General features: G+C 43.5%; 1 protein-coding gene across 1 annotated transcript in view; it reads right to left on the bottom strand.

Annotated features, from left to right (window-relative positions):
* The window catches only part of vtg3 (vitellogenin 3, phosvitinless), a gene marked incomplete at both ends in the record, with an annotated part of 78,598 nt that overhangs the window by 7,404 nt on the left and 53,966 nt on the right, over positions 1-17,228 (bottom strand). Inside the window, one exon of the mRNA XM_084308470.1 lies at positions 11,713-12,011. Coding sequence (XP_084164596.1) covers positions 11,713-12,011 — 299 coding nt within the window. The remainder of the gene's footprint in view (positions 1-11,712; positions 12,012-17,228) is intronic.

The raw sequence follows: 17,228 nt of genomic DNA, 5'->3' as shown, positions 1-17,228 counted from the left end.
TTCTCATAAAACAACATTTCCCATAAACCCAGTGGCTTCTTATTGTGGTTTCTGGCCAAACGGCATGTGGGATTGTTTGTTTTGACGAGAGAGGAGAGGCTGGAGAGCCTCACTAACTGAAGGAGGACTTATTTATTGTTGATAAAGCGAGTTTGGTTTGGAAAGGCTTCCTCCGCACTGGATCTGACCCGGACACACACACACACAATATCAACACAGAATAAAGGATGTGGATGATAGGCTTCTCCTGGTCTTTATGTTGTTTATATAACTCATGGGGAAGGCAATATTTTACTATATCTGTGATTTGAAGGAAGAAATGTCCTGTTTTACAAATATATATACTTTTTTAATTGAACCTTTATTTAACCAGGCAGGTAAATTAAGAACAAATTGTTATTTACAATGACGGCCTGGTGAGAGGACAAAAGGTCCCCTCGAAGGGTAACAGGGGAATTTCTAAAATAGAAAAGAGACGGATGATATATAGGCCTACATCACAGGGGTAAATGGTAAATGGCTGCATTTATATAGCACTTTTATCCAAAACGCTTTACAATTTGTTCCTCACATTTTACCCATTCACACACCCATGGTGGAGGCAACCATGCAAGGTGCCAACCTGCTCATCAGGAGAAATTAGGGGTGAAATGTCTTGCTCAAGGACACTTCGACGCGCTGCCCGGGAAAGGCGGGAATCGCACCGGGAACCTCCGGATTACCAGCCGCCTGCTCTACCTCCCGAGCCACTGTCGCCCCCAATTAAAACACACATCAAACAAACAACCAAATTAAATGACAAGGTAATGTAATACATGAAGCAGAACAGACACATTACAGTTAAAAGGCTGGGTGACAGTTGCAGGTGTGTGTGTGTAAACAACTCTGCGATAGAGTCCTTGATAGTGAGAGGAGTCAAATGATGTTCTCCATCATCTCTGACTCCGGCAGTGGCTCTGGGGTCTGGAGCATTACTGCAGACCGCTGAGCTCATTAGCTACTGTAGCAGCTACGCTGTGAGTTCTTTGAAATGTTTTTTTTCCCCTTCTCCCTTCGGATGCAAGCAAGTAGGTGAGGGTAGAGAGAAAGATAATACTGGGAGAATCACAAAGTTCACAAACCAGTATTATCGATATCGAAGGTCAAAATCAGATGCACACTTATATCTTACTTATACACCTGCGTATAACCTGTAGCTCTGTATGATAGCAATTACAAATGCTGTATATTATACAGTACCATATATATTTATTTATTCTGACCATATATATATATATATATATATATATATATATATATATATATATATATATATCCACACCTGTATTTACCTCCACATAGTCCTTTATATTTATCTGTAGATACTATATCTGTACATATCCTACTCTTACTAGTTAGCCAGTATGATTACTACCAATAGGGGTGACAGTGGCTCAGGAGGTAGAGCAGTCGTCTGGTAATCCAGAGGTTCCCTGTTCGATTCCAGCTCCTCCCGGGCAGCGTGTCGAAGTGTCGTTGAGCAAGACACTTAACCCCTAACTACTCCCGATGAGCAGGTTGGCACCTTGCATGGTTGCCTCCGCCGTCGCTGTGTGAATGTATGGGTAAAATGTGAGGAACAAATTGTAAAGCGCTTTGGTTAAAAGCGCCATATAAAAATGCACCATTTACTACCATACTTTACTTCACTGTACATATTGTACTACAACTCTGTACATACATCTGATTAGCACTACACTCAGTAGTACTCATTTGTATATGTTGTACCAAGTTTAATCACCTGTACATATTGTGACATTTGCACTTATTTTCATTGTACTGTACTTGTGCTGTATAATGACAATACATTTTAATCTAATCTAATCAATTGTCGAATCTAAATTGTGACACCCCTAGTGAATAGAAAGTGATGTGCTACTTGTGAACGCTTTGTCCAATTTTTTCACCAAACGTGACAAATATATTTGTCCTACTATAGTGAGGGGTCCTGTAAGACTTTGAGTCATTTAACCTCACTAGTGCAGTGCTCCGTGCTCATCCAGAATGGGCTGATTGCTTGGCCCCCCTGTATTACTGCTTGCAGCTTTCTCATCCAATCAACCTCACACTGAACACTGCATGCGCTTCCTTGGGTCCCGAGCAATATACCTGCTATGTGTGAAGTCGATTGGATGAGTAGTTATTGGTGATTTATATTGTTTACGCAATGACCGTTGCATGAAAATGAAACTGGTTCTAGAAGGCTGTTTTTGACCATAGCGACGGATGTGAGAAAATCAAAGGACAGACATACAGAGACTCTTCCATTCTAGTTAGCTGGTGGTGCTACTCACAAAGCTAAAAACAGTATGATCCAATACAATTCTTCTCACTCAGTACAATGTTGAGCGTGAGTGGCAGAGTGGGGAGGTTTAAGCCCTGGCGGAGGTCTGCACTCTACTGAGTGCATTCTAATATAAGCGATTCCAATGTAGAGAGAGAGAGAGAAGAGGACACTGTCTCTTAGTGACTAAATGGGTAGTAGTTAGTGAAAATATGAGGAAAAAGTGGTCATTCTCTTCGCTATTGTGTCTGTGGATTTTTATCATTTTGTCTCACCTTGAAACCATGACTATAGTCTCCCGTGCTTTGTCATTCTTGTCCAGGGGACTGGAACTCTGGATATTAGCTATGGAGGAAGCAGCTCTCTGGTGGAGCCTAATGGACAGGTGCTTGCTTTGTGTATTACTGTGATAGATTCTCCCTGGTACCTGCAATTGGCACACATTACATGACTGACAAAAAAGCTTGCCAAAGCAATCATGACAGATTATAATATTTTTGGCCTATGGTGTGTGTGTGTGTGTGTGTGTGTGTGTGTGTGTGTGTGTGTGTGTGTGTGTGTGTGTGTGTGTGTGTGTGTGTGTGTGTGTGTGTGTGTGTGTGTGTGTGTGTGTGTGTGTGTGTGTGTGTGTGTGTGTGTGTGTGTGTGTGTGTGTGTGTGTGTGTGCGTGCGCAAATGTGTTTGTGCGCATGTGAGTACAGTTGCTTGTGTGTCTTTCAAATAACCTATTCATTCCCATCTGATAATACCCTTGAGGTAATGGGGCCACTGCCAACTTGTCAAGTTGTTACATATTCAAGTGCTAAATCAGGACCACTTGACGTAATCTAGTCATTCTAGTGGACATGCAGCAGACATGGCAGCAGACCAGAGGTAATTCACACTAAATACAGCATTCATTACTCTCACCTTTCAGAGTGTCTAAAAGTGTGCCACGTTTGATTATTCCAAAACTGTGATCCTTCCATTTGTTCCGCGTGTTGACACGGTAATCCATTTTGCTATCTCGCAATAACAGCGTGTCAAATGAAGACGACTTGTGGCCTACGTCTGGCTTCATAATATCACAATTATCGTCTCCAGCATATCACAATTTGTAAGTAACAAATGTTATGTAAGTAATAGCTGTTCCATACATTTGGGGGGGGGGGGGGGGGGGGGGTGAAGTAGGCTTGTGACTGGTAAGGAATTTTGGGCGGGGGGTTATTCTCTCCCCTCCCTCAACTGCTGTATTGCCCTTTTGAGCATTTAACCCTTGACTGGTCTAGTGTGGAGCTTCTCAACTGGCCAATGGTAGAAGACTGGTTGTGCTGGGAAATTACTTGATCAAATCGTTGCACTAATTAGGATTCAATCAATCACCGCGCAGGAGATTGATTGAATGGAAATTGGATTAACAGATTGCAGAATGGGTACAATACAGTACAGCTCAATACACACAATTGTTAAGGGGATGCAGACCAGAGAAATACTTTCGTCTTGTTTACATCAGGGTCCCCCATTTTCAATTCATAATGAATTGTAAGTAAGGGTGCAATTAGCACCGTGCAATCCATTCTTTGTGGATCTAGCCCTTAGTGTATAGACATCTTAGCATAGTAGTAATATAGGCAAGCTAGATTCCTTAGTTTCAAGTTTCAAGTTTCTTTAGTTCAAGTTTCTTTAATAGTTGTCATACAGAAGTACAGAATACTTTCATACAAAATGCGTCTTACTGTTACGCTCCAGAGACTGTGCTAGACAAGATAGTATCAAATAACATAGTATAGCATGTAATTTAGAAGAAGAAAATGAGGTCACAGTGTTCGGTATAGACATATGTACAATGTTCTGAGTTACCATATAATATACAATACTATGCAGTGTACTAATGTACAGTACTATCTAGTGCAAAGCAGAAATGGGATGAGGTACAATTTAGGTACAATTTACAGTAAGGTGTACGAGTTGTAGTGCAATCCTTCATCAATAAATATAAAGTGTGGGGAGTGGGTGCTACAGTGTGTTTGTTTAAAGTGGGTGTGTGCTATAAAGTGTGTGGAGTGGGTGCTACAGTGTGTTTGTTTAAAGTGAGTGTGTGCGTGTGGATGTGTGTGCTATGTGCGTTTGGTGGTTGTTGTTGTGTAGTGTTCATTCATTGTTCGTTTAGCAGCCTGATGGCCTGGGGATAGAAGCTTCTTCTGAGTCTTTCTGTGCTCGCCTTGAGACTCCGGTATCGCTTGCCTGACCGCAGCAGTTCAAAGAGGCAGTTGTTCGGGTGACTGGAGTCTTTAATGATTCTCTTAGCCTTGCCCTTGCAACGCTTGTTGTAAATGTTCTGGAGGGTGGGGAGCCCCCCTCCAATTGTGCGTTCGGCTGAACGTGTCACTCTTTGTAGTCTGCTTCGGTTTTGTGCAGTGCTATTCCCAAACCAGGAGGTGATGTTGCCGGTCAAGATGCTCTCTATTGTACATGAGTAGAAGTTCTTAAGGATCTTCTGACTGACTTGGAACTTCCTTAGGCGCCTGAGGAAGTAGAGGCGTTGTCGTGCCTTCTTCACAACACTGTCAATGTGTGTGGTCCATGTCAAGTCCTCGGATATGTAGGCTCCGAGGTACTTAAAGCTGTTGACTCTCTCAACCGGTGCCCCGTCGATGCTGAGGGGGCTGTAGTCCTTGACCCCCGACCTCCTGAAGTCCACAATCATCTCCTTTGTTTTGCTGACGTTCAGGGAGAGGCTGTTTTCCTGGCACCATCCCGCCAGGACCTTGACCTCTTCCAGGTAGGCCCTCTCGTCGTTGGCAGAGATCAGGCCCACCACCACTGTGTCGTCAGCAAATTTGATGATTGTATTGCTACTCCGCTGAGCCACACAGTCGTGTGTGTACAGGGAGTAGAGGAGGGGACTCAGAACACAGCCCTGGGGGGCCCCTATGTTGAGGGTGATGGATGAGGAGGTGCAGTTGCCTGCTCTCACCACCTGGGGTCTGCCAGTCAGGAAGTCCAAGACCCACTGGCAGAGGTCATAGTTCAAGCCCAGGTCCCTGAGCTTGGCTATGAGTATGGAGGGGACTATGGTATTGAATGCCGAGCTGTAGTCGATGAATAGCATTCTCACATAGTTCCCCTGCCTCTTGTCCAGGTGTGATGCTGCTGTGTGCAGCACATGGGCTATGGCGTCCTCCGTGGACCTGTTGGGGCGGTATGCAAATTGCAGGGGGTCCATGTTGATGGGGAGGGAGGAGCAGATGTAGCCCTTTACTAGCTTCTCAAAGCACTTCATGGCTATGGAGGTGAGAGCTACAGGGCGGTAGTCGTTGAGGCAAGCAGGCTTGGATTTCTTGGGTACAGGGATAATAGTGGACTTCTTCAGGCAGGTGGGGATGACAGCCTGTTCTAAGGACAGGTTAAATATGTCAGTGAATACTGGGGCCAGTTGGTCGGCACAGACTTTTAGGACGCGGCCGGGGATGCCGTCCGGACCTGCTGCCTTCCTGATATTCACTTTTTTAAAGGTCCGCCTCACCTCATGCTCTGTTACCCTGAACACTGCGCCTCCATCAGCAGCCGACCCCCCCCCCCCCATTGCCGTGGCTTGTGAGCTGGTGTTGTTATTACCAGCATCAAACCTCGCATAGAAGGTATTGAGGTCATTTGCTAAGGAGATGTCACTGTTCAGTTTGAGGGAGGCGCCTTTGTAGTCTGTCATCGTTTTGAGCCCCTGCCACATAGCTCTAGAGTCAGCTTGTTCAAACTGGAGTTCAATTTTATCTCTGTAGCGCCGTTTGGCCTCTGACACTGTCCTCCTTACGTTGTATCGCGCCACCTTGTGGTCATTCATGTTGCCTGCCACTAGGCCGTCGTTGTATGCTTTGGTGCGCTCTCTCAGAGCTTCACGGACGGATTTGTCTACCCAGGGTTTTTGATTTGGGTAAACTCTCATTTTGGTAGTGGGGATTGTTTCTTCCACCATAGTACAAACATAGTCCACCACTGTCTCCGTGTAGACATTAATGTTATCTGTGTCGCGGAACACATTCCAGTCTGTGCAGTCAAACGCAGACCGGAGCGTCTCCTCTGACGTCAAATCCCATTTCTGCACCTCGCGAGACTACAGGAGTACTTTTGATTCTCTGTTTGTACATTGGTGAAAGAAAGATTGACGCGTGATCTGATTTACCAAAGCCACTATCAGAATGAGCCTTGTAGCCACCTTTAAATTGCGTGTAACAGTGATCTAGGATGTTACCGCCTCTGGTGTTGCAAGTCACATGCTGATAGAAGTCAGGTAATACCTTTCTCAGATTGGCGCTATTGAAATCACCCAGCACCAAAATGGCGGCGTTAACGTTCGCCACTTGTATTCTATTTACCTCGTTGTGGAGTCTGGAGAGCGCAACGTTGTTACTGGCTTGCGGTGGAATATACACTCCGATCAGGACGATCGCCGTTAACTCCCTCGGGAGGAAGAAAGGACGACACTTGATGGTTATATATTCCAGGTCTGGTAGTAAGTATAGTGCATACTAGTAAAATAAAAGAAAGTTAGTTATTTTTTTCTTCTTCTCTTCATTTCAGATATTGATTGAAGAAGTGTGTTTTTAGTTGATGGTGGAAAATTGGGTGGGTTTCGGCTGTCCTAACTGATGGGAAGTTCGTTCCACCATTGTGGAGCGAGGACCGAGAATAGCCTACTTCTCTTTGATGACTGCCCTTGCCTCGGATAGGAGTGGGTCTGAGGCGACTAGCTGTGATGCTAGTCGTATCATTGCAGAACTACAGGTAGACTCAAGTTTCTATTTTATTTGTCACACACATTAAAAGTACAGTGTACAGTCAATGCAATGAGATGCACGTTGCCCTGGCACTCTCTCAGCCCTTAAAAACCTATAAATAATAACATAAGCTGACCTGAGAATAACAACAACAACATACAATAAAAACAATAGCAGCATCTAATAAAATAGATAAAAAAAATAAAAATAAATTAAAGAACAATAAGAACATACAATAATAGCACAGAGCACAGACAAAATCCACAGCTCCTACAATCATTTAAGCGCTACTGTTCAGTATTCTGACCGCTTGGGGGTAAAAACTATCTCTGAGGCGGGAGATCCGAGCTTTGATGCTCTAGCCACTTCCCTGAGGGGAGATAAGAGAAAAGGCAGTGTGCTGGGTGATTTTTAAAGGACTTTTATAGGTTTTGAAGCTTTTTCTGCAATTCTCGAAAATTACATTACTTCATGGTTCTGATTCTGAAATATGTTATAGTTAAGTGTCTTTCTCAAGGACTCTTAGCCTCTTAAACATCCGTCGACGGGCCGTCACGCGCACACACGTCATGGCACTTTGCCCTCGTCTGCCGGCTCCGGGCTGCGCTTTTGCCGATCAACCAATACATTGTTGGAAAGTTTAATTTGCCGCCTTTCGATTGTCACCCTACTCGACCTATTGCATGCTTCCAGTCTCGGGTTACAAGATCAAACATCTGACGAGCGTCATTTGACAAGCCATTTGGAAATGTGACCACCTGAACAGACCAGTCAGCTCTGGCGAAAATAATTGACCACCTTTGTAGCCAATGGAATTCTGGAGCCAAGGGTATCCCACGTGAGGGGTGATTGCAATGAGAAAGACAAAGAAGAAGCCGGACAAGTTATTTGTTTTGACTAGCGAGTCAGAATCAATGGCAGCGGACGGCCATTTTGGATAATCATACCGAATTATTGCCAGTAACACATTACAAAAACCTTTGTAAAACACAAATTCTCTGTGGGATTATTATCAACTTTGGACCTGTACTAGATATAATGGAACCATTATGTTTTCCAGCACCTACCTCTCAGCTGGAACTCAAAAACAGGCATCTGGCAATAGGTAAATAGAAATGTATGAGTAAACAAAACATTTACTTCAGTGTGTTCAAACCTCTGTAACTCTATTTCATTATCACTCAGAGTGATTCTGTTGTGGAAGAAAGTTCAGAATGTTTCCTTTCAAAAGAGACCAGACTCTATGCATGTGCTATAAGTATAACGTATATAAAAAAAATCTTAATTTCTTTGGATATGCAATCGTCAGGTGTGTTATGCAAAACTAGCCCCAATCTTTGCCTGATAGTTAGAGACACTGCCGGGAGGAGCCGGAATCAAACCAGGAACCTTCTGATTACCAGTCGACCGCTCTAACTCCTGAGCCACTGTCGCTGGATATGTTCTATACCTCTTAAAGGAACACGCCAACCTTTTGGGAAATTTGCTTATTTGCTATCTACCCTGGAGTTAGACAAGCAGATACATACCCTTTTCTTCTCTGTGCATGCATTAGGCTTAGGGAACAGCCGCAGCGTTAGCCTAGCTTAGCGTCATTCACTGGAAGTAGGTGTGCCAGTGTAGCCTAGTTCCCAACAGTCACAAAAGACACTCCAAATACAACTGCAAAACTTTCCTGTAAACATGTTGTGACCTGTGTATTTACCACATGAAAAAAAGCCTCCATACAGTAGGATATACTGCTGTGTGGGTGGGAAGTCTCGATTTTACATTTACATTTAGTCATCTAGCTGAGGCTTTTATCCAAAACGACTTACAAGTTCTGTACGACAAGACATCAGGAAGGGCACAACTCTATCAGCTGAGTAACAATGTCCATCAAAGTGTTGAGTGCTACAGTGTAGGTTAGTTTATTAGGACAAGTGCATAACAGCAGGGTTAGTTAGGGTTAGATTTTTTTTTTTATTATTATTTTTTTCTTCAGATAATGGTTGAAGAAGTGCGTCTTTAGTCGACGGCGAAAGATTGAATGGGTTTCGGCTGTCCTAACTGGGGTGGGCAGTTCATTCCACCATTGTGGGGCAAGGACTGAGAAAAGGCGGCTTCTCCTTGATGACCCTCCCGGAGCTCGGATAGGAGTGGGTCTGAGACGGCCAGAAGATGCAGAGCGTAGGGGTCTTGAGGGTGTGTAGTTAGAGACCATTGACCGGAGGTAGGCGGGAGCGGTTCCATTTGCCGCACGGTATGCCAGGTCGAGGGCCTTGAAGTGGATTCGTGCAGCAATGGGGAGCCAGTGCAGGTCCCTAAGAAGTGGGGTGACATGGGCCGACTTTGGTAGGTTTGAGATCAGGCGGGCCGCTGCGTTCTGAATGAGTTGAAGAGGCTTGGTGGCAGTGGCCGGGAGGCCAGCAAGCAGTGCGTTGCAGTAGTCGAGGTGGGAGATGACTGTTGATTGGACGAGGAGTTGGGTGGCTTCTTTTGTCAGGAAGGGGCGGATCCTTCTGACGTTGCTCAGGAGGAATCTGCAGGTTCTGGTTGTCGCTGCGATGTGAGCGGAGAAGTTCAACTGGTCGTCTTAATCCTTAATGCAGGAACTCTTTAGAGAGAGGTCTTTATTCGGCATGCAACAACACAACGACATGCAATGGGAGGCACACACACACAGAGGAATACACACACACATGCAATTGTCTCTCAGGGTCGCCGATGCGATTGAGCTCTGCTCTTAACCCATCCCGTCGTCCTTCCCCCCAAGGGCTGCCGGGAGCAGACAGGGCGTCAGCGAGGGCCGCACCCGCGGACCAATCCAAGTTCTCCTGCCCGTCTTCGTCAGGGACGCGACAGCATCAGCGATCTGTTGTGCATGTTTTTCCATTGGGTTTCTCTTATCGGGGGGGGGGGGAACCCTTGCGAGCACAGAGAGAACATGCAAACTCCACACAGAAAGGCCTGGGAGATCCCCCACGCGGTCACAGCTGCATTCTCGACTGTGATGGAAAGGTCAGTCAGGGGGGAGGATTTGGCCGGCAGGTGGAGCAATTCTGTTTTGCTTAGGTTCAGTTTGAGGTGGTTGGTCGTCATCCAGGCGGAGATGTCGGACAGACAGGCCAAGATCCGCTCAGAGACGTGGATATCTGAGGGAGGGAAGGAGAGGAAGAGTTGAGTATCATCGGCATAACAATGATATGAGAAGGCATGAGACGTGATAAATGTTACCCAGAGATTTAGTGTAGAGGGAGAAGAGAAGGGGTCCTAGGACTGAGCCCTGGGGGACACCCGTCCACAGGGGGCGGGTGGCCGACAGGGTTCCTCTCCATGACACTTGGTAGGAGCGGTCATTGAGGTATGATGAGCTACTCACCTAGTCTACCAGGGGGCGGGCGTAACTACACTCCCAGTGCACCTCCTTTTTACTGTATATGCCATGGAAAAGGGGTTCGTTTGTCCAATGAGGACAACACATTAGTCTCTCACACCCTCAGATCATTCCCCTGTACATGTCACCAACAGTAGCCAAGACAAAACAACACAGATTTTTAGGCACTGTTTCGGCGCTGAAAACAACAGTCATTTTTAGCAGTTATCGCACATTGAACATACTAGGTGTCGGCTTATGTGTTGAGATAAAAAACAGTCCTTTAATGATGCCACTTTACCACCCTTTACTTTTGCAGAGCGAGGAGGCGACAAGGAAAAACACTGAAAACCTTTTAGGAGCGATTAGTGTTTTTTTTTGTGCTAAAATATCACCTATTAGTGTGGTTAGCCGCTCAAGTACAACAAGATGAACAGCGGTGTCACACTGAGTGCACCTACCATGGGATGTCGTTTCTGGTGCTCCTCCTCTTTATGTGACATGCACTGGATGTAAACAAACACCCGTTCCACAAGCTCTACTGTGTGTTCTTAAGAAACTGACCCGTAACGTACAAGGATTTCTAAAGATACTGGATGGACAGGAGTCTATTGATTGTAAAAAAAAAATAACATTATTTATTAACAGTAATGATTGTATATTAACTTCATCGATTGACTGATCGTCAAGTGATTTTGTCTGCAGATGATATTTGAACACTGTGTTTGAAGGCGTACTTGAAGGACTAAAGATGAAGTGGTTGATATATCGAAAGATAAAAGACTAATTGCAATAAGGGGTATAGGATCTGATAAGCATCACGCTTCTTCCTATTCCTTTTCGGACAAGAGACTATTTATTTTCTTTTATTAAGATAAGTCATAGAATGTGATCTGAGTGGCAAAGAAATGTCCAAATAAATCTGTGTTTTTAGATTAGATTAGAGTAAATGTATTGTCATTTCACAAGTAATAGATTTTATTTATATAGTACACTTTAAACTCTGAGATCTCAAGGTGTTTCACAGCAGAAGGAGAATAACAATTCAATAAAACGTTTAAAACATGAAAACATTCAAATTAATAAAATAAAAAAGGTTTAAAACAAAAACATTTAAAATAAATAAAATAAGGCTGGCCTTGAAGGCAGCAAGGGAGTCTGAGGCCTTGATGGATCCTGGCAGCTGATTCCACAGGCGCGGCCCCAGTGCGGAAAAAGCACGGTGCCCCATAGTTGACAGCCTAGTGCGTGGGATGGTGGGGAGGTTTTGGCTGCCAGACCTGAGTGACCTGGATGCATGTTGAGGGGAGTGGAGGTCCTGGAGGTAGGTCGGGCCGGAGTGGTTAATGGCCTTGTAGACCAGCAGGAGAACCTTGAAGCTGATCCGCTGGTTTATTGGCAGCCAGTGAAGACAATGGAGGACTGGGGTGATGTGTTGTGTTTTCCGGGTTTTGGTGAGGACACGGTTCTGGACGTACTGTAACCTCTGGATGGTTTTGGAGGGAAGGCCTGCCAGCAGAGAGTTACAGTAGTCGAGGGGGGAACTGACAAATGCATGGACCAGTTTTTTGGCGTCAGACTGGGAGAGTGAGGGTCTGAGTTTGGAGATGTTCCTCAGGTGGTAGAAGGAGGTTTGACAGACTGTTTTTATGTGTGCATCGAATTATAGTGATGAGTCCAACTTTACGCCCAGGCTGGTGACAAGTGAGGAGAGGGGGATGGAGTGATTGTCAATGGTGATATGGGTGATACCGGCCTGTTTGATGGGGGGTGCCGATGAGGATGGCTTCGGTCTTACTGCCATTGAGCTGTCAACAAGGCAACTGGTAGCTCGAGTGAGAGCCAGGTGTGAGTCAGGGGAGGTTTGTAGATATATTTGGGTGTCATCGGCATATGAGTGGAACTCAATGTTGTGGCTTCTGAGTATGTTGCCAAGGGGGAGCATGTAAATTAAAAAGAGCAGGGGCCCCAGGACTGACCCCTGGGGGACGCCGGAGGTAACACATATTGTGCTGGAGGTGAGGTTCCCCAGCATTACGTATTCCTGCCTCCGAGAGGTAGGAGTGGAAGAAGTCGAGAGCCTTCCCTGTAACTCCCACCTCCCGGAGGCACTGACACCGAGTGCGATGGTGCAGGGTACAATCAAATGTACTTGGCCTCCAACCAGAGTGCAAAGTAGCAGCAAAGTGCATTGCAGTATACAGTATAACATGTGAATATGTGGAGGATTGTATACATGACAAAGCTACATGTACGGAGTAAATATGCTAAGCTAATGTATGTATTATAAACAAGTATGAATACACTATGGTAATAAACCATACTTGCTACTGGTATAACTAATAAGGCATGGATATATTTATACAGATACATGTATATACAGTGTACTGTATGAATATATATATATTATACAGTATATATGTATATATACATTAGCTACTGAATGTATATACAGTGTTATTGTACATTGGTATCATGCAGTGTTATATGGATAGGCTATAGATTGGATATAGTGGTATAATAAATGTAGTTATACATATGGTGTCAGTGGTAGGCAGTGTAGGCAGTAGATAAGCATGGATTGAGTCTAGCCAACAGAGTTCAGGCACGATATGGAGAGTGTGTTAGAGAGAGAGAAAGAGAGACTAATCTTTAACTTCATCCTTTATTTATCTTGGAATTACAACCAGATCACCACATGGCCCACAGTGTACCCAAGGATTTGTTACATCTCATATCCATCCAACCCACACATACTGTACATGTCACACACATACATGTAACCTGACATTCACACATACATGTAGCCTGACGTTCACACACATTAGATTAGATTGTACTTTATTGTCATATCATATTTGCATACAACAAGATTTGGGACTCAAACTTAAGGTGCATTAGTGGAAGAAAATATAAAATATAAAAAAGTAATAAAGAGAAACATAAAATACTATACAATACATACATGTAGCCTAACGTTCACTCATCAAACACATACATGTAGCCTAACGTTCACACATCAAACACATACATGTAGCCTAACGTTCACACACATCAAACACATACATGTAGCCTAACGTTCACACATCAAACACATACATGTAGCCTAACGTTCACACACATCAAACACATACATGTAGCCTAACGTTCACACACATCAAACACATACATGTAGCCTGACGTTCAAACACATACATGTAGCCTAACGTTCAAATACATACATGTAGTCTAACGTTCAAACACATACATACCTCATTGCACCTTACCCTAAGTCGTACCTCATCCCATTTCTGCATTGTACTGTATATTGTATTGTAACTCAGTTACAAAAATATTTCTACTCTGTATTGTATATTGTATATATGTATATTGAACACTTTTGTTTACACTTGTTTACGTACTTTTTACTTTCTATTTTATACTACTTTATTTTATTCTATTTTATCTAGCACACTCTCAGGAGCAAAACAGGAAAAAGCATTTCATATAAAAGTATTCTATATTTTTGACAACTAATAAAGAAACTTGAACTTGAACATGTAGTCTAACGTTCAAACTAGGGCCGTCAGTTTATCGCGTTAATTAGATTAATTAATTACACAGACATTTCACTAAAGGATGCATGATTCTAGCCCGACACAGGGTTCGAACCTGTGGCACTCACATGATTGTCTCTGTATTTATCATGCCTTTGTGTCACCCCCTTTTTCTTCTATATGTTATGTCTGTACAGTATGTTTACAGCTTTATAATAGCCTTGTTTGATTGATTGATTGAAAACTTTATTAACAGATTGCAGAATGGGTACAATACAGTACGGCTCAATACACACAATTGTTAAGGGGATGCAGACCAGAGAAAGACTTTCGTCTTGTTTACATCAGGGTCCCCCATTTTCAATTCATCATGACATTTATGACATACACGACATACAGATATACAGTACTGTTACATCCAGACATTTATGACATACAAGATATACAAATTATACAGTACTTTTTAAGAGACAGAGATTCTAAAAGAAAATATATACATTTGAGGGGGAAGAAACTGTACATTGGAGGGGGTTGGGTGGGTGGGGGGGGGTTTGGACATTTACCGGGGCCAGTTTTGAATTGCAGCCTCCCGTAGGTGCTCTTTGAGAGTGGTTTTGAAGGTGGGTAGGGATTCACATTATTTTACGGCTGTGGGTAGGGCGTACAGAGACATGACTTAAGCACATGGAGACCATGACCCTTTTTCACCTTTGACATCACTGTTAACACATCTGCACATGTTTGTCTGCGTGCACAATTGGTGTCATGCATGCGTTTGCATCAGCAAATTATCGCGTTATGAAAATGTACTAAAAATGTATTAAAAAATAAATTAAAAGATTTTTTATTTTAAATTTTTTATCTCATTCATTCCATTAAAACGTAGAATAAACATTTACAGATTTTTTTTTTAAATGGTCTATTTGCATGTTCTTGGTATCTGAATCTATGGATCTCAGGGAATGTATTCCCAGTGTCAGAAATACTGTGTCTGTTATAGGCTTGAGTAAATTGTAATGAACCAAATGAGAATATCAATTCAATTCTTATTTTTTTTCTTTTTTTTGCTGTGAATAACACCATGTTAAAATGTACCAGACCTGAAAAATCTAAGCAAATTAATAAAGGGAAGATGATTAAACAGAAGGTTTTGTAGATACAGTACTGAATTCTGCCATCCGGACACATGCTATTTGAAATATGATTATAGAATATAAAATATCAGGCCTAAAATGGTTATGCGATTAAAATGCGATTAATTCGATTAATTAATTACAAATCCTGTAATTAATTAGATACATTTTTTTAATCGCCTGACAGCACTAGTTCAAACACATACATGTAGCCCGACGTTCAAACACATAGATGTAGTCTAACGTTCAAACACATCACACACATACATGTAATCTAACGTTCAAACACATCACACACATACATGTAGTCTGACGTTCACACACATACATATAGCCTGACGTTCACACACATACATATAGCCTGACGTTCAAACACATACATGTAGTCTAACGTTCAAACACATCACACACATATACATGTATAGCCTGACGTTCAAACATATACATGTAGTCTGACGTTCACACACATACATGTAGCCTAGCATTCACACACATACATGTAGCCTAGCGTTCACACACATACATGTAGCCTGGCGTTCAAACACATCACACACATGTAGCCTAGCAACATACATGTAGCCTGACGTTCACACACATGCATGTAGTCTGATGTTCACACACATCAAACACATGCATGTACACAGGGCCGCCTGGGAGAAATGCGAGGCCCTGTGCGAAATTTAACGCGAGCCCCCCCCCCCCCCCCCCCCCCCCCAAAGGTTAAAAAAAATAAAAAATTATATAAATATATATATATATATATATATTTTTTTTTTCATACAGTCAACATATTCTTAAATAATAGCGCTGCCTGAGGCGGGGCATGATACAGTCAACATATAGCAAAAGAGAGAGCGAGAGAGAGCTCCCGTTCTACAGTCAATATACAGTGTACAGAGAGAGAGAGAGAGAGAGAGAGAGAGAGACACATTGGAAAGAAATTGAAATGCTATTTGGCCCTAAACAGAGAGTACACAGTGGCAGAATACCTGAGCACTGTGACTGAAGATCCTTGACTATGTACAGACTCAGCGAGCACAGCCTAGCCATAGAGAAAGGCCGCCATAGGCAGACTGTGTGTGTTAGAAAGAGAGAGAGAGAGAGAGAGAGAACATGTGTGTTTGTCATGTGTGTGTGTGTTAGAGAGAGAGCATGTATGAGAGATCCAAAAGGACAAAGATCAACACTTAAATCCAAGAGAGAGAGAGAGAGAGAGACACATTGGAAAGAAATTGAAATGCTATTTGGCCCTAAACAGAGAGTACACAGTGGCAGAATACCTGAGCACTGTGACTGAAGATCCTTGACTATACAGACTCAGCGAGCACAGCCTAGCCATCGAGAAAGGCCGCCATAGGCAGACTGTGTGTGTTAGAAAGAGAGAGACAGAGAGAGAGAGCATGTGTGTTAGAGAGAGAGCATGTATGAGAGAGAGAGAGAGAGAGAGAGAGAGCATGTGTGTGTGTGTTAGAGAGAGAGCATGTATGAGAGATCCAAAAGGACAAAGATCAACACTTAAATCCAAAGAGAAGAGGGTCTATACCAGAGAAACCAAAGCAGCAAGGAGCCAATGGCCGACATCAGCTAAATAGGCTAGCCAGGTACTGTGACACCAGGCCACACACAGCTTTGGCCAACGGCCCAACGCTACCCAAGCTACACAAACGACCAAGACATTCACACACAGCACATGTCGTATCTCCAAATGTTGTGAAGTAGCATATGTTTTGCCTGGAAAAAAACATCGTTATTAACAAAACATTCGGGAGGGGAAGGAAGGAAGAGTGGGGTAATGTCATGACATTTTCATTAATCTTACCTGCACCAAGGAACGCAGGGCGAAAGGCCGCAACACAGGTCTCCACGTTGACGAAAGGCCTCTCGCTGTCGGGACAAAAATAAGCAGCTGCCAGAGCCTTGTCATGGTGCAGGCCCGACTACATCTTCTGTCAAAGATGATGTCGTAGTCAGAGTGCCAGAACCCCCTGCTATTCTCACGGCTAATGTCAATGGTCGTAGCACAAGCTAACAGCTAACTCAAGGCTAACTGATAGCATCAAACGAACGTTCCCAGCCGAGCGCAGCCGGCAGTTAACGTCGAAGCTAAACAGCTAACTGGCTAACAGT

This window comes from Notolepis coatsorum (genome assembly GCF_963971535.1).
Source record: "Notolepis coatsorum genome assembly, chromosome: 2".
NCBI classification, from domain to species: Eukaryota; Metazoa; Chordata; class Actinopteri; order Aulopiformes; family Paralepididae; genus Notolepis; species Notolepis coatsorum.
Note: the sequence above shows the minus strand (reverse complement) of the source record. Positions and strands in the feature narration are given on the sequence as shown.